Genomic DNA, 18,453 nt, shown 5'->3' on the forward strand with positions numbered 1-18,453 from the left:
CAGGCTCAGTGGCCATGGCTAAGGCCCAGCCGCTCCGCGGCATGTGGGATCCTCCCGGACCGGGGCACGAACCCATGTCCCCTGCATCGGCAGGCGGACTCTCAACCACTGCGCCACCAGGGAAGCCCTAAGATAATACATTCTTCCCTGCTGATGGAGCTGAGCGCAGAGGGTTGGTGAGAGAGGCTGGCTGGCACCGGGCACCCCCCGTCCCCTGAACAATCTCCTCTCTGAGGACCATGCTGCTGGCACGTGCGGGGGGAGGGGTCTCCCATCAGAAACCACTGGGACAAACAACAAACACATTTCTGAAAGTGGCTCTGCCCATCTCGTAACAGCTGTATCTGAACCACTGCACGGTAGCCCAGAATTAAGTGGATATTTTCCCCATGGGGTGCATTTTGAAAAGCAACTAAAGAACAATCATGTAAGTTGACGTGTGAGAACTCACAAGGATCTAACTTCTACTGTTTCACTGAACGAGCACTCGTAGGCGTGAATCGATGTGATGGACACGGCACAGACCCAGCGAGGCCCTTGCGCTTGGACATCACGGGGCAGCAAACTTTATAAAGGGCCCGGGAGTCAGTCTTTTCAGCTGGGTGGCCGTCCAGTTTCTGTTGCAACTACTCACCTCTGCTGCTACAGTGAGAAAGCAGCACAGGGAACATGCGAACGAACGGCAGAGCTGGGTTCCGACACAACTTTATTTACTGAAAAAGGCTGGGATTGGGGCTTCCCTGGTGGCGCAGTGGTTGAGAGTCTGCCTGCCGATGCAGGGGACACGGGTTCGTGCCCCGGTCTGGGAAGATCCCACATGCCGCGGAGCAGCTGGGCCCGTGAGCCATGGCCGCTGAGCCTGCGCGTCCAGAGCCTGTGCTCCGCAACGGGAGAGGCCATGATAGCGAGAGGCCCGCGTACCTCAAAGAAAAAAAAAAAAAAAGGCTGGGTTTGGCCCGCTGGCCGCAGAGCAGGAACATCTAGTGTTCTGATTAAATTTTCTCTTGGCTACAAGATAACTATCAAAAGGGTGCACGCCTGGCCGTGGGCATGTTTCTGCAAAAGCCCGTGGGCTCAGAAAGTTTTAAGCGGCAGCCTCCTAAAAGAACACAACATTATTGCTAAATATTTTGAATTCTTGCAAATCCACCCAAAGTTAGACACAGTCCGTGTCTTCCAGGTAGTCGTGAACATGAAGAATTAAGTGCACACGCATAAGGTTACGGCAACAAAAAGGAGGAGCATTTAATTGTTTGGGATGCAGAGGCGGGGACGGCTCAGTCCTGAAGGAGCGGTCAGCCAGGAGGGACTGGGACCTGGGGCAAAGAGCAGTGCAAATATATGACAGATCATGGTGCATGTGGCGTCCTGAAAGAGGTCTATCACCACAGCTGGAATGCAGGATTCACTGAGAGAAAAGCTGCCTCGGTTTCCTCCTTTTAAGATGAGGATAATTAAGAAGGTAATCGTTGTGAAGTGTTTAGATTTGTACACACTAAGCACTCACGAAGTGTGAGCTATTAGTGATACTACTGATCGTTTCCAAGGGCTTTGCACGTCACCCATTAGCTGACGGCCATCCGAAGGGTCCTCGCAGGCAGCAGACATCAGATTCAGATTTGAGGGGAATAACCGGGGCAGGGAGTGGAGGTGGCCCGAGGGGTGGGACAGAGGGTAGAGAGCCGCCTCTGAGGGAAAGTTAAAAGCTCCGCTCTGAAGAGGCCAAGTCTGAAACATCTGAGGGCCATCTAAGAGGAGGGTTCTAGGGACTTCCCTGGAGGTCCAGTGGTTAGGACTCCGCACTTTCGCTGCCAAGGGCTCGGGTTCGATCCCTGGTCAGGGAACTAAGATCCTGCATGCCACGCGTTGCCACCAAAAAAAAGAGAGAGAGAGAGAGAGAGAGAGAGAGGTGTTCTCTAAGACAGCTGACCGTAAAGGTCTGCAGCTCAGAGAAGACCACCGGCTGGAGAAACAGCCCTGGAGGGTGGAGGGGACACGCAGAAGCAGAGGACAGAAGCCGCTGGTGAAGGCTGCGTTTGCTGGTTAATCTGACAGTGTTGAGTGTTTCCCTCTCGTCTCTTTTCCATTTCCTTGTAGCACCGGCCTTCCTGAACTGACCTGACTTTCCATCAGTTCTTCGTGGTTGTGGGGTGGGTTCCAAGGGCGGCTGTCTTCCTGCAACGCCGTCGGGCCCAGTGTTAACTGGCTGCTATCTCTGTCTTACTGTGGAGATTTAAATCTCGTCCACTGTCCTAGTGGGGCTCCGTTTGGCCACTTCTAAAAAACTTTGGTCGGTTAGAGGGCTGTGTTGGTTCTTAAAGTCTAGTCTCTGCTTCTGTTATCTATTCGCTTTGGGGAACGGTCCTGAGTTGCATCCGTAGCCAAAAATAGACTTCCTTCTGCTTTTGACTTGGTTAAGGGCTCCAGAAAATGAAAGACACCACAGTCATACGCTCTTAGAGTCTATGAAAGCCGCCCAAACAAAGGGCTTCTAAGTTGTTCCATCAAAGAGAGAGGCAATCGTCCTGCCAGCATTGGGGCTGTGGCCTCTGTGTGAAGCTCTCCTGGTCTGTCCCTGGTTTGAGGGACAAAAGTTATTCATTCACCTTTTGCAAGCACTGTTGAAAAATGTGATTTTGTTTACTACACAAACTTCTATTATAATTACTTTACTTTTCCAAAACCAAACAAAAATAGTGTTTCACTCACGTGTGACTAAGAGACGTTGGTATTTCCCTTTCAACGACTTTCCTACACGGTGTCAGGTTTTAAAAATTTGAGTTATCATTTTTTTTTTTTAGGTACGTGGGCCTCTCACTGCTGTGGCCTCTCCCGTTGCGGAGCACAGGCTCCGGACGCGCAGGCTCAGTGGCCACGGCTCATGGGCCCAGCCACTCCGCGGCACGTGGGATCTTCCCGGACCAGGGCACGAACCCGTGTCCCCTGCATCGGCAGGCGGACCCTCAACCACTGCGCCACCAGGGAAGCCCTGAGTTATCATTTTTAAAAAAAAAATTTTTACTGAAGCATAGTTGGTTTACAATGTTGTGCTACTTTCAGGTGTACAGCAAAGTTAATCAGTTATACATATATTTCCACTCTTTCTTTTAGATTCTTTTCCCATATAGGTCATTACAGAATATTGAGTGGTGTTCCAAAATCTGAGATATCTTGACGGAGAACATTCAACAACATTCAGTAATGGAATTCTAATCAGAGTGGGATACAAGGAATAATCCTAGAAAACAATAATAAGTTTCATGAATAAGCCTAGTCTAAGTGAAAAGTGAGAAACAGCATGACTGCTTCAAAGATGTCGCCTGGCCAGCGAGCTGACATTACGTGGCCACGTGGCACATACGTGTTAGCTCCCTAGCCTTCCCAGTTTTAACCGAAAGACTCACCTTTAGGGTAGGAGAAGACCCGACATAGACAGGCGGAGGGTTCCCCTGCCAGCCCTCAAGACGGTAGATGTGCCCGACACGGGAACAAGGGACAAACAGTAACTTGCCACCGCACTGCCAGATCTGTCAGGAAAGACACACGTGGCAGCTATCTCAAACGCCCAATCTGTCCTGTAAACGTAAACCTAAAATCTAAATTAGACACAGGGTCTACGGGGAATTCACCAGCTAAACAGATCCTACGATAACTTCTTGTTTCTCAAGCTCACATACTAACAAAGAGGCCGCTGGGGAACGCAGGCGCACAGGGCACCCAGGGGCCCGTCCTGAGCCCCTGCAGAGCCACGCAGACTCCTGCGTCCTAACGCGCACTTCATCTCTCCCGGTGCTAACACGCCTCCTCCCACCTGGGGGACTGTTACCATAACCGCCTAACCGGCGGCTCCTTCGCCTCCGCTTGCCTCTACTCGGGCTCTCTTATTTATAGCAGGAGATTAGGCTGCTGAAGGGCAGCTCTGGGTCGTGCTCTCTCCGGCTTAGTCTCTCCCATGGGTCTCCACTGCCTGTCAGATTAAGCCACAGTCTCTCAGCTCAGCACTGAAGGCTCTCCTCACTGTGGACCTGGCGCCCCCGCCCACGCCATCTTCCTGGACGCCCGTCGGATTCACACTGTCAGCTTCTGCCGGACGGTGGGCCCCACGCCCGCCCTGCGCCTTTCCCCGTTCCACCCCCACCTTAGCTCGGCCCGTCTTCCTCGTTCTGCCTCGAAAACATCCTCCAGCATGATGCTGCCTCTGAATCACACCACCTGAATGTCGGTCTACCTTCTGATCGTACTACGGATTTAAGCGTAACTCTCATCTCTCATCGGCTGTAAGCTCCTTGACAGCGAGGACCGAGCTCCTCCTCTTCTGTCCCTCAAAGTGCTGAGCACCGGACATTTAAGACAAGCGGTAACGCCTATGTGTTCAGCTCACACTGGAAAATACTTCTTTCTTTCGGGAAGTGGCGGGGGGCACGGGTGGGTGGGTACTGCAGGAAGGCAGCTCCAGGGTAAGTGTGAGGACACACGATCACTGTTGGGGTCTACCTCTGTCCTGAGCTTCAGCAGTGGATGGTCAAACGGAACCCCACACCTGCTGATTCCCGCAAGGGCTCCTATCACAAAAGGCTCCGAGGTACAGAAAAGCCTTTGGGGGTGGGGCGGGAGGGGAAAGAGAGGAGGTATTTTTACTTCTGAAGCTCGCTGGCTTCCATTTTTAGCTGAACCAAGTACGTATGTAGTAAGTTTGGAGCTTGCATTTTTGCCTTATTTTTCCCAAAAGGCAAATATTTTTGTTAGTCTTTCCTTATAATTTAGAGAAATGCATTAAACAGGTTTTTGTTCTTTTTTTCCCCAAAGAAACCAGCCTTATCTGAAAGTCACAAGAATCCATAACTGCTTAGAAAACTGCATTTGTTTCAATGAAATGTTACCTTGTATGAGATCTCAAAGTTTTCACCACCCCAAATCTGGAGGCCTGGATCGTAGAGACCCAGCTCGAAGAAGAAGTCTCGTTCAATGGCGAATAATCCTCCAGCCATGGCTGGGGACCTAAGAAAAAGAAACGCTGAAATAACTTTTAAAGACAAACCCCCAATACCCCTTCAACAACAGATAATAAGCCTTTATGGAATACAGTATAAGTAGTGCATAGAAGAGACAAAACTGATGGCCAAACATTAAGAAATTATAAAGCCTTCATGAAACAATCTGTTCATAATTCCTTATGAATTTACTATAATTTCTAACTGAAATCCTGTTATAGTTCGTTACAAATTAGAGTATTACATCATTTCGCCATTAGAGGGCGCCTTGGTTCCTTTGTTTATTTAAAAATTAAGCCTTGAGAGTTAGTTAAAATAGAATTTTCTCTTTCACTCCTAAAAATACTGAGCCATACAGCCGTGGTCTGCTAAATGTTCCTGAAATGATTTATGAGTCATTCTGGGATGAGTGAAACCATACACCATGGAAGTAGTCTCTCATTTTTTAATTTTATAGCTCAGTGGTTTGCCAAATAAGGGTGTAAATCATGGTAGAACAGCCACGGTTCATTCAGAGTTTGCAAATATAGCACAGAAATGACACAGGAGCATTAGGCACAGCTATTTACTGTGTCAGGAGGCAGGGCTGCCAAAGAGTGATCTGTGCTCCTTCTTGAGTGGGACCTTGAATTGGGTTCTTTTTAGGGACAAGAGAAAAAAAGACTTGATAGCTTTTTAGGGCAAGCCACTCCCACCGTTGGGAATAATTTTCACCCCATACCGTTAGGAATAATTTTCACCCTGTTCCCCCTTCCCCTGGCAACAATGAATTATCACTGCATTCGATTCTTAGGTAGACCCCTCCATTAGAGCCTCTTCATCAGCACACCTGATATTCAGTCTATCACCAATTCCTACTGATTCTACCATCAACACACATCTTGATGCCACTTCTTTCCAGCGTCACTGCTGCCATCCTAGACCAGGCACAGGAACCCCGACTGTGTCCTCCGCTCTCTTCTGCCCCACCCAAGCCCCAGCAGGCAGCAGGCAATGCCTCTGTGCTCTGCCCGACCCCCTCCTGTCCCACGGCCCTGGCTATGCCGCAGTCTCCTGAACGGTCCTCCCTCCTCCTCCACAGGGTAGACTCATCCCTCAGGGCTCGGCCTCAGCGTCGCTTTCGAGACACTTTCCGTGAGCTTTTCTTCTCACCACTCGTCACACTTGCTGCTCCAGTTATTCGTGCAGTTAACTGTTTAATTTCTGTCTCACCCACTACACGTTAAGTGCCACAAGGGAACACATCTCTTTAAAATTTATCCCCAGAAAATAGCGCCTGACACATAGTAAGCATTCATTAAATATTAAATAAATATTGAAGCAAGGGGCTTCCCTGGTGGCGCAGTGGTTGAGAATCCACCTGCCAGTGCAGGGGACACGGGTTTGAGCCCTGGGTCCAGGAAGATCCCACATGCCGTGGAGCAACTAAGCCCGTGCACCACAACGACTGAGCCCACGTGCCACAACTACTGAAGCCCGTGCACCTGGAGCCCGTGCTCCGCAACAAGAGAAGCCACTGCAATGAGAAGCCCGCGCACCGCAACAAGGAGTAGCCCCTGCTCGCCACAACTAGAGAAAGCCCACGCACAGCAACGGAGACCCAGCAAAGCCAAAAATAAATAAATAAATATATTAATTAAAAAGATAATGAAGCAAGAAATATTTTCAATATTAAAGGGAAGTCACATCAGGGGTAAGTCATTCTTTCATAAGGCTTTTCTTCTTAAAGGAGAAACAGCCCTATTGCGTTTTCAGTTATACTTTCATGCCAAATTTATTTAACATTACTCTATTATAACTATGCCTTTTTGATCTTTAAATATATTCCCACTTATGTCAGTACATATTTGAAAATGTATCTTAACATGAAAACCAGTGAGTAACTTAAAGAGAAACCTTCCTTAAATTTCTCTACCACATTTAAAAAATTTTCTTTCCTAGCCCATGGGATTGGTAGAAATAGAACTGTAGTTATTAGCCCTTAGGTTTTTTCTCCCAGAATTATTTGTGAGTCAGGGTAAGTGGGTAAGCAGTAGATTCCTGGACAATTTTTGAAAAAGAACTTCAAAGAGAAATTTGGAAAATGTCAAATAAAGCTGAAAGTTGTATAATTTCCTTATGTTTGCCATTTCAGTATCCTGGTATCATGACATGCCCAAATCCCACCAGCTTTTTGCATGACATTGGAGACACCTTCCCCAAATTGAGTTTGAACATCATCAGTAGCGTAACAGTAAGAGAGAGACCAAAAGCAGAACCATAAGATCAGAAAAATAAAATCAGACACATTTAGAAGCCTACATTAGCATTTATGCAAACGTTTAATTTGGGGCCACTCTTTTGAAAGATGGTAAAATGTTCCAGTGAAAAGACCAAAGAGCGAGTAGCACAAGTTGTTCTATTTGAAGAGCCACAAGAAGGGAGAAAAAGGAAAATTTTGGAATGAAGTTTCCTTTTAAATCAAGTGCTCTTCTGAAAATGAAGTAATAAAGGATTCTATGTAACATTTCCCAAAGTCATGTATTTTTATTCATCAGATTTAACTGGGATGAAATTAGTATTTAAGAGTTAGCATATAAAACAAAGGGAAGAAAAAAAAACTCTTGTTACCGTCTTTCATTGTCAACACTACCCGCAAAGCATCAAAGTGGATATAAAACTTGGATCGTAAGCAATGTGAGCATCTTAAACTTACAGAATGACATAATCATCAAAAGAACAAAATTTCATGTCTAGTCTACTAGGACATGATGGCAAAGATTTTCTTTTTTTCACCTGTATTTGGAACTAATGCCATAAGGTGTGCTCACCCCCAAACGGAGTTTGCTTTTAAGGAAAAAGCAACCACAAAGAAGCAAGTGTGAGTTTAAACCTCTGAAACAGCACAAAGAAAGAAAGCCTTTCAGAATCTGAGACAGCATCTACAGTTTTAATAACAAGTTTCTTTTTTTTTTTTTAGCCTGGCAAGAGGTTAATAGGTTAGCAGCAACTGGAGAAAAGAGAAACAGGTAAGTGATTTAGTGATTACCGATATGGTTCAGTTTTTGTCTTTCTCATTCTCTTCTCTTGAGGGGTCAGAGGCACCCGTTTCCAGAGCATACTCCAATCCCATGCTCCTCGGGCATACCCATCTTCGTCACCACCCCCTTGGGGTACAATTTCATAAGTGTTGCCATTTATGACATCTATAATCGGCACAGTGCAAGTGGTTCTGTATTGTGTTGATGATGGCAGCGAAGATGAAATGCAAGGGCGTGTAGGGACCCACATGTTTACACGAGTACATGGGGAAGGAAAAAAAGAAAAGTACTTAGGTAAACGTTCCACGTAAGAAAAGGAAGTAGTAATCTTTACCGATAAGGTTCAGTTTTATGTTTTCTTTTGGCCTTTTCCTTGTGGCTTAGAGGAATACGCTTCCATAGCAAACTCCAGTCCCAGGCCCCTCTGGCAAAACCATCTTCATCCCCACCTTGCTGTGGCTCAATGGAATAATCATTCCCATCTATGTAATCTATCAGAGGCACAGTGCATGTGGTTCTGAAACATTTACAGAAAATGAAAAAGCATTTAAGAACCCAAAACTGACTAGTTGAGCATGCCTAACTAGATTATCTCTTGTTACTGTGGGTTTGCTTTTTTTTCTCCCCGACTAGGGGATTTTCATATCTAATGGGAAGTGAATGAATGCTTTGAAAAGTCAAGGAGGCTGTTTTCTTAAGGAAAGGAGAGAGGAGATGTCCCTGGGCTCACAGACACATGTCACGGACGAAGAGCCATGAACTTGAACTTAAATAGGATTTCCTCATTTTCACTGTGGTCCTACAGGCAACACCCTCTTGGTAACTTCCCATTATTTACCAGATTTCCCTGCCTGTTATTTTCCCTCCTTACCCCTCCATTAAACATGAGTGTGTGTGTAGAAAGATAATACCTGTGACACGTTCAGCAGTCCTCCCAACTCCTTGCTGCTTCCTACTTCTTTGGAAGCAGTGACTGTGAAAATCTGTTTTTGTACATTTACTTGATCTTCTTTTCCTACTTCTTTTATTGGGAAAAGACAACTTTTCTTTTATTGCAAAAAAAAAAAAAAGTACTGTATTGTATTCCTGCTTTTTAAAAAAACAAGGAAAAAAAATCCCTCAAAACCTGCTGAAGAACATAAATAGTGGCCTGAGAATTTGGAGCAAAAAAATATTATATCTTTTATGTGGGCTTCATGAAAATGCTAGAACTATATGACCAATCAGGTGTAGAGCCAGCTCTACAAAGATAATCAGTATCCTGCTTGTTCCAATGTTCATTTTATCAGAAAGAATTTTAAAATGCATATCCTAAAATGGAGATTATAGTTTTTGACAGCCACCTTATGGTGCTTTTTAGATGTTTAGAAACCAATGAGAAGGGGAAAATTAATGGGGCTTAGAATTTCGATACAGGGGAAAGGTACTTTATTCCCTCCAGACACTGGACTCCCATGGGCGAGTGGAGGGTCCCTGTGGTATGGCCTCCCCTCACCACCCCGAGGACAGCCAGCTTTCACCAGGAGAGGTGAAGGCTGGTTATCTCTCCTTATGATTCTCGGATTTCTAAGTATGTGGTGGAAGGTGTCCCAGAGAGATCTCAGTTGGGTAGTTTATAAGCTGTCTGGTCTGGGGCAAACTAATTAATTTCTCTTAGCCTCAGCATCCTCTTTAGTACAAAGGAGGTAGTAATATCTATCTTGCAGGGCTGCTGTGAGGATTAAATCAGACAGCACGTGAAAATCGTGTCTGATAGATGCTCTGATGATAAAATCCTCCAAAAGTTCTTCCTCTGTCTCAGGCCATTGCCACAGGGACATGTCTTATTTCTTCTAGATTCTGAAATAGTCAGGATTCTGGAGTAAAGGCAAGGAAGGCTTTGGGAACTCAAAAACTGCTGCTGCCCATCTACTGTTTCAGACCTTCTGTAAATTGGTGATTACCACATTTCCACAGGATAGCTGTCTACTTCTAAACGTGAAAGGTCCTATGGGAACCCAAGGCCTTGCCACAGGTAAGAGCTGGCCCTTACTGTGTAAAATAATCACTTCAAAGGGCATAAAACCACCCATAGGCAGAATTCCAAAGCATGCTCCTTCAAGCCTTTAGAATGTTACCACAGTGTGTGGGAACAATTAATATTGCTCTTAGAGCAAAGCTTTTGTACCCAGAGGAAGATGATTCTGAGTGAGATGCCCCAGGCTTATCCCAAACGTCTAACTGCCCGCATGTGAATCAACCCCAAGTAGCCACCTAGATCCACCCAGGGAAACAACTAGCTAAAAAAGAAAACTCAACGTACAACTTGATGCACTGAATGGAACTGGAATCAGAAGAATGGGAACATTATTTGTCCTAGGATGAGGTTTACTTTTCAACCAGGAAAGAAAAGAAGCAAGGCAATGTTACCTGTCCTTTGATATGGGAGCTACGAGTGGTGCATACCAGTTAACCGCCACCTCGCAGTGGGCATCGAGGTATATCAAAACCTGGAAAAAAAAAAAGAGGCAGGGTGAAAGAAAACTCATATACAGCATGACGTATATCACCTATTTAAAATTAGATACTAATATAAACTGGCATTAGAGTCAATTTTGATATATAAGTTATGTATTTAAGGTAGCATTTTCAATTTTAAAAAATTAAAAATTAAATGGGTACTTAAAAATGTAGATGATCTTTTAGTTACCGAATCCAAAATGTTGACATAATAGATATCAAATGTGTCCTACCTGTCCAAGTTTAGCCTTCTGGGCACCGATACTTCGTGCCTGAATTAAACCTTCTCTTCTCTCATTTCGAAATACCTTGACTAGGCCATTCCACAGCTTAATATAGTCATCCAGTTTTTCTTTTAAGTGCTCTATGAATAAAAAATTCAGTCAACATTATAAATTATAGTTATGGCTAATAAACCACTTAAGCTATTTTTTTAAATTAACTAATTAATTTATTTTTGGCTGTGTTGGGTCTTCATTGATGTGCGCGGGCTTTCTCTAGTTGTGTTGAGCGGGGGCTACTCTTCATTGTGGTGCGCGGGCTTCTCATTGCGGTGGCTTCTCTTGTTGCGGAGCATGGACTATAGGCGCGAGGGCTTCAGTAGTTGCGGTGCACAGGCTCAGCAGTTGTGGTTCGTGGGCTCTGGAACACAGGCTCAGTAGTTGTGGCACATGGGCTTAGTTGCTCTGCGGCATGTGGGATCTTCCTGGACCAGGGCTTGAACCCATGTCCCCTGCATTGGCAGGCGGATTCTTAACCACTGCGCCACCAGGGAAGTCCCCACTTAAACTATTAGTTTTCTCAAGAAATGAGGATAGGCAAACAGGACCTTTGAGTACTCAGTAATTTTACACAGACCATACTGAATGTTAAATGTATAGGGAGGTAAGGTAAAGTGTATTACTCGAGTTAAATTTTGAGTTTAATATACCTACGGAGAACTAGCTAGCCTGAGAATTATCAAACCTCTCGCTAAACGTTAAATAAATGATGACTATGCCAACTGACGTGAAAACTGGAAAAAATCACATGTTAATATCATAGCTAGAAGCTTTCAGGCACAATAGTTTTTTTGCTTTTGGAAGAAGCAGTCGTTCAGGATTTCTGAAGATGTACTGCCTATAAATAACATGACATGGCCTTCGGGATCCACACAGGGTATAGGTTAATGTTTGTTTCTGAGCCATCTTTCTACTACAATCAGTGTTGAAGGGAGTAGTCTTGGTGTGGTGACGAATATAGTTCCCATCCAGCTGGCAAGTAACAATAAAAGATCCCATTTTCTCTGTAGTTTAAGCATCAAGTGTCTGTATATATATGTCTGTGTATGTATATATTTATAAATAAATCTTTACATATTTATATAATAAATACATATATCATTTCCACACATATGCGTGTATTTTATGTACACACACACACATACACACACACACACATATATGTTTGCAGTTTGGTAGAGAAATTTTTGTGTTATAAAAACAAGATACATTTGCCAAACTTTCCATCTTGGCTTCCTAGTTGCAAGAGAACAGTTTTTGTTTGTATTACTATGAGCCAATGAAACTGACTCATCACAGCCACAACTAATTCCTGGATCCTTAAAGATGTTTCCTGAAGACACAAAAATTATTTTTAAGTTGTTCAAAATTTTGGCCCATGAATACAAAAACAACCCCCAAAACAACTGTATTTAGTGATGAGCCCGTGGTTAAATGGGCAAATCAGGCTGTACATTTAATACTTTATTCGTTTTTAAGGAGCTTATAATTAGCAAGATACTCACACATGGGTATTCAAAATTGAGAAGAAAAAATTTTCCATTCTCTACTTTGGTGTCCAGTTTTAATGAGAATTATAAATAAAATTCTCATGCTGAATTACAATGTTTCCCCAGAAAGTGCTGGTAATTTTCCTTTCAGTATAAGTTTTTGTTGTTGCTGTTTTTTTTTAAAAAAGCTCTTACCTTCCTATTTTTTTTTAGTTCTGTACAGTCCTAAGTGTTTTTTTTTTTCTAAAGCCACTTCTGACTTGCATTAGGTACTTTTTTGGATATGTGATCTAAATATATCTAAAATAAATTGTTACGGCCAGAAACGAGTTGATTGGTGTGCTCTTTAAATTTAGATTCTAGTTAAGGTGACTTTGGCTGCGCTTGGGTCTCACTACAGCGGACAGATCAGTGCCCCGAAGGAGCACGGCCCCTTCTGGGGGATGATCAATCCTCCCCAGCCCCAGCCCGGACTGCACGCTGGGCCACCTGACTCGCTGTGGCCAATGAGAAGCAGGCGGAAATGATGTGCACTTGTGAGCGGAAGTGCTCCCGCAGCTTCCTTCCCTGAGTGCTGCGAGGAGGACACGTGGTCCGTGTAGCCCTTTGCCCAGTGCACAGGTGGAGAGGAGTGTTCTCTGTTCAAAGGCCCCAGACCCTTACGTTTTGAGGACATTGTCACTTCCAGAAACCCGAGGGTTCTGAGCAGCCAGCTCTTTTGTGAGGTTTTATATAAATTAGTTAAGTGTTTTGTCTTTAAAAGAAAAATTATAACTCAGAGTTTTAATTACTGAATATATTGGGGAAAGAAAACAATCCAAGTTTTCACCTAAGTCAGATTTACCAAATGCTGTATAGTTTTACTGAGGATAGGACTGACAGATGTTCAAGGGTGTTTTGAAATTGGGGAGAGTAATTAAAGACCTTCTGTACTTCTGTCCAAGAGTAGCCCCAATCAATGACCCTCCCCAAGCTGTTAAGCTAAGGAGACCCTATATGTAATTGCTTTTAAAATGTGTTACAAGAGGCTGTTAGAGATTTGTAACAACAGAAGCACTGATCACAAAAAAATTAAAGTAAACTGGACAAAACACTTAAGCCCCCAATTTTGTTCTTTCCTCGGGCCAAGCAAGAAAGCAAGATTTTAGAATGGGAAACACCTTTTGGTGTATCTTCACTTTTTTTTTTTTTTTTTAAAGACTATTCTGAGCTTTCTAACTTGTATTAATAACATAGTGGTTCTTAAAATCAGTACAATCATAGACATGGGATTTCTCCAAGCTGTTTTTGTAGGCTTAAGTTTTGCTAAATCTAAAACATTGTTGGCACCAACAATATCACTTAAAAACATATTTTCAAATATTTATTTGAGACAGGGATAGTATTCTTAATGAAAATGATCCCGTTGTAGAAAATTGCAACCAAGATGTCTAAGCTAAAGGCATTTGATGACTGAAAATTTAAAGCTATACATTCCCTGCTGTAATTAAAAATGATTAGTTGAAGAAAGTGGTAGGTTATATTTCTGTTTCTCTCCATGCTAATATATGTATACAAGATCAAGATTCTGCTTGTGTCCTTGCAAAAACAGCAGAGGTTTATCCAGACTGCAAGAGTTCTAAATTAAGTTTTGGAGGAAGCTTTTGTAAAGCCATTTTGAATGGTATTTTCATGCTGCCTATGTTCTGACTTCTTTTCTAACATTATATCCAGTGGTATCACTACTTATACACAAAACCTCTCTGCAAAACTCATTTGCCAAAATGCAGATATCCTGTTGTCATTGACTTGTCTGTGCTCTTTGGTTTTCAAAGTTTTCAAAGGTTTTCAAAGGTTTCAACTCAGTTTTATGACAAGCAAAGAAGAATAAATAACTGCCCAGACTTGGGTTTTAGCAGCATAATTACATGCTGCTTTGGGGTCTGAGCTATAGCATTATCTATCTTTTGATATTTATATCATTAAGAAGATATATTCAGCTTACAATAATGGATCTATTTGAAGAAAAAACTTTTAACTTAAAAAACCCCACTTATCTGGAAAATCACTGCTCCATCTCTCTCTAATCAAGTTGAACCAAAACTAACCGATGTCTCCCTAAATGTGTTAGAGCTTGCTCCATAAAGAGAGTAAAAAAAATAAAACACACTTTCCTTCTATTCAATTATCTTAAATCAAATCTAGAACAAAATAAGCTTTAGTAGGTACTTTCTTTTATAAATGAAAATAGTCCATGGTTTCTGGTCAAATTCAAAATACACTGAAATGCAAAATACAAGCTATTAAACAGGTATATAGGTTTCAGTATATAGATTTGGACGGAGCTTTGGGTGGCATCGCAATATACATGCCATTGCATTTTTTCAGTCATTCAATAAATTACCTCTACGATTAAATTTTTATAAAACCCATGCCCAAAGAATTGGTATAGTATAAGACCGTAGTTAAATACACAGACTTATGAGCCTATAGATTTGGATGCAGCTGTTAATTACTATCTCTGTCACTGCTGGCAAGTTACTTAACATCTCTGAGCCTCAAGTGCAAAATGAAGATGAACAATGTATCACAAAGCTTACTGTCAGAACTAAACAAAATAATTCACATACAATGCTTAGCATAGTGCCAACTTGTTGATAATAGATGCTAATTATTAATTTCTGAAGACTATTTTGAGATCATCTTTTTGCAATTGCTTATAATTATTTTATAGAAAAATGCCGATTCCATAGCCATTACCTTTGTTACTGAAATCGTCAATTAACACGATTTCTGCTAAGTATTTCCTTGGAGTCCTTTTAATTACGCTGTGAACTGTTCTCATGAGGGTGGACCACCCTTCGTTATGGAAGACGATGACAATGCTGGCCGTGAGCAGGTTTTCATCATAATGCCAATACTTGCATCTACAAAAGGAACATTTCATCATATTTATTCAGAGGTAATCTGCAATGTTTGGTTCCAAACTTACTATGACTACGTCTTCTGATTGGATTAAATATTATGGACTTAACTAAGGTAAATGAATGAAACACATCTTATATTTTAACAGAAACCCAAGGTAGAAGAGGGAAGCTGGTATGAGATGAAGTTACTCATATTCAAGCTACTTCTTCACCAACCAGCACTTATTGCGACAAAGAGAACTAATTTGTGAATTTATGCTTCTCAGCTGGGGATGGTATTAAGGTTTGTTTTCATGACTTCAACCTCAGTTTATTTTCTACTTTAAAACTTGAGCTTCTGGTGCAAGGGATTTATTTCCCTTGCTGTGAATAAACCACTGTATAACTGTGTTTGAAAGCTGTCCTGTTCTAATATGGCTAAAACATTCAGATAAACATGAAATGGGCTGAAGTGCAGCACACGAGAGACATTCCAAAATTAACTGTTGGATGAATAAACAAAGTTCTAATAGTGTTTAGAGTTATTAGATTGACTAAAGAAGGGTCTTTAAGTGTTTTACGCAAAATTACTTCAAATAACTGTAGCAGGGATAAAGTTGCCAGAAACCTTTTTCTAGTTGGAAAGAACCCCCCTGCCCCCCCAACACGGTCGGCCCTCCATATCTGCTGGTTCTGCATCTTAAGATTCAACCAACTGTGGATCAAAAATATTGGGAAAAAATTCCAGAAAGTTCCAAAAAGTAAAATTTGAATTTTCCATGGCAACTATTTACATAGTGCCTACCTTGTATTAGGTATTATAAATAATCGATTGAAAGTATACAGGAGGGTGGTGTGTGTAGGTTATATACAAATACCATGCCATTTTATATAAGGGACTTGAGTATCCACGGATAGATTTTGGTATCCGAAGGGGTCCTGGAACCTATCTCCCGGTGGATAACGAGGTACAGTTGTGTGTATATTATACATATACAAGCATATGTGTATACACATATATGTGTGTATGTACACACACACACCCACTTTTTTCTGTTTGGTGATGGGAGAAGAACAAGACAGTAAGAACACGACAGACGAATGAGAACAATCTGAGACCCGTGTTCTTTCTGCAGGAGTTAGCTTTCGAACTAGCATCTGGTGCCTATTACCTTCTCCTTGGTAAGTGGAAAGGAAAGATTTTTTTTTTTTAATCCCAAAGCTTTTCATGGAGGAGTAAAAAGCTTGTTCCCAAGATTAAATTTAAAACCATTAAAGCAGCAATTAACATTATCAGCTTGATAACCTATACCACCATTATCTAAAACAGGACCTGGCCCAACAGAGATGCAAACAATGTTTTCTCTGGGTATTTATTTCCATTTCAACGTAGTTCTCAATTGTCTGTGTTCTTAGAGGTTGCTTTTATAGAAATACAGACTGAGTCTGGAATCCATTAAATCTTATTTCTTACATCTGCATTTTCTTGTTAAAGGAGTAGTAAGTACCCGCTACGTTCTGAGCTAGGCACTAGCTCAGCATCAAGGAGCAGACACAGTCTCTGCCCTTATGAAGCCCACCGTGAGACACGGAGCAAATGTCTGCACTTCCTCTGCGTGTGACAGTGGGGAAACCATGGTGCTTTGACAGGTGGCCCTCATTCAACCTCAAGACAGGTGGGCAGGAAGGCGTCCTGGAGCCATGAGGTGAGAGTGAGACGAGAAGGATGATTTAAAAAGTACTGACACCAAAGAAGTGAGGAGGAAAAGATAATAGCACACAATGAATTGTGTGCATGTGACTCAGATAAAAAATGAATAGACGGAAGATCTAAATCTTTGGAAGGTAGAATTAAAATATGAAAAAAACTGAAGAGGAAAAGTTACAAAAGGGCATTTGCAGTATAATTACAAATACCAGCATACTTATTATGTGTCAGGCACTATTCTCTGTGCTTTACTTTTATTAACTTATCTAACCTCCCAACATCACAATGAGGTTAGTACTATTAATGTCCCCATTTTACAGATGAGGGGACTGAGGTCAGGGATAAATGACTGCCTAAGATCACCCAGCTAGAGAGTAATGAAGCCAGGACATAAACCTAGGCTATCTTGGGTTTATAAGAAATCTTGTTAAAAGTAAAATGAAAGAAAAAGAAAAAACACTAGCTATACCTATCTATGAATGGCTAAGAATTGATCTAAGGTCTAAGAACTGATACTGACATTGAATATAATGTCAATACAAGGCACACATCGAGCTTATTATTATGTGATGGGAGCTCTCTCCCCTCCCCCTCTTCCCTGCCCTTTGTGGCCTGGAGATACCCCAGGAATGGGGAAGGGGGTGGGGGCATGGTAGCCTTCGGCAACAAAGAGGGCTTTTCAAGGTTGGGAGGGGCCACGTGTTCTTTCAGAGTACCAAGTTAAAAAATACAGTAGTGGAGGGATGCAGATTTTGAAAGAAGATGTGATGAGTGTTTCTGGAGAGAAACTAACCTGGGCAGGTATGTCTAATTTTGGAAGAGTAGGGACAAATGATCTCCCTCCCCAAAACTGCAAAAACAAGCAAACGCTGTGATGGAGATTCAGGCAATAATTTTCTTCCCTGAGTCTAACCACTGGGCCTAAAGAAGCAGAACTGGATGGGAAAGACACAGATTTTGGTTTACAACAGACACCAGAATTGGTGAAGATATTTAAGTCATGGAAGGAGATTTGGAACTTGCTGATTTCTAAGGCAAAAGATGACAGCTTGGGGAAATGAGCCAGATGAGGACTGTTGGAAACAGAGGGAATGAAGGAGGGGAGGAAGGGGGAAAGTGAAGACGAGAGGGGGCCCACAGCAGACACCTTCCTGTCCCAGGGACTGCTTGGGCAGACCATCCATCGGAAGGTCTGGACGTGCTACCTTGCATTCCTACAGGACAAGGGGACAAGAGCTGGAAGAGAGTGTGTTCCCAATTTCTCCATCTTCCCTCACCTCTGTACGGTTTGGAAATAACTCCAAATATGTAAACTAGGTTATGTGCCAGTAACTACAACTCTTGGTATATATTTTTCCTGTTTTCTTTGTCTTAAAAATTACCAAACAAAAGCAATATTTTTTTTCGAGTCCATCTCTTAAAGTAAGGGAAATAAAAGCAAAAATAAACAAATGAGACCTAATTAAACTTAAAAGCTTTTGCACAGCAAAGGAAACCATTGACAAAATGAAAAGACAACCTACTGAACAAGAGAAAATATTTGCAAATGATATGACTGATAAGGGGTGAATATCCAACA

At 42.5% G+C, this 18,453-nt stretch overlaps 1 protein-coding gene across 3 annotated transcripts in view; it reads right to left on the minus strand.

Annotated features, from left to right (window-relative positions):
- GALNT7 (polypeptide N-acetylgalactosaminyltransferase 7) overlaps positions 1-18,453 on the minus strand; it is a 59,403-nt gene that overhangs the window by 10,860 nt on the left and 30,090 nt on the right. For 2 of the 3 annotated variants that reach the window (XM_024750515.1, XM_024750517.1), the window contains exons 2-7: positions 15,021-15,187; positions 10,744-10,874; positions 10,421-10,500; positions 8,020-8,202; positions 4,881-4,998; positions 3,405-3,527 (exon numbers count right to left, since the gene is read on the minus strand). In XM_024750515.1, the coding sequence (XP_024606283.1) occupies positions 3,405-3,527; positions 4,881-4,998; positions 8,020-8,202; positions 10,421-10,500; positions 10,744-10,874; positions 15,021-15,187 (802 nt within the window). Of the gene's footprint in view, positions 1-3,404; positions 3,528-4,880; positions 4,999-8,019; positions 8,203-8,345; positions 8,529-10,420; positions 10,501-10,743; positions 10,875-15,020; positions 15,188-18,453 lie in introns of all 3 variants that reach the window. The other variant, XM_024750516.1, reaches the window with a different exon arrangement.

The sequence above is a fragment of the Neophocaena asiaeorientalis genome, unplaced genomic scaffold, assembly GCF_003031525.2.
Source record: "Neophocaena asiaeorientalis asiaeorientalis breed wild unplaced genomic scaffold, Neophocaena_asiaeorientalis_V1.1 scaffold180, whole genome shotgun sequence".
Taxonomy (NCBI): Eukaryota; Metazoa; Chordata; class Mammalia; order Artiodactyla; family Phocoenidae; genus Neophocaena; species Neophocaena asiaeorientalis.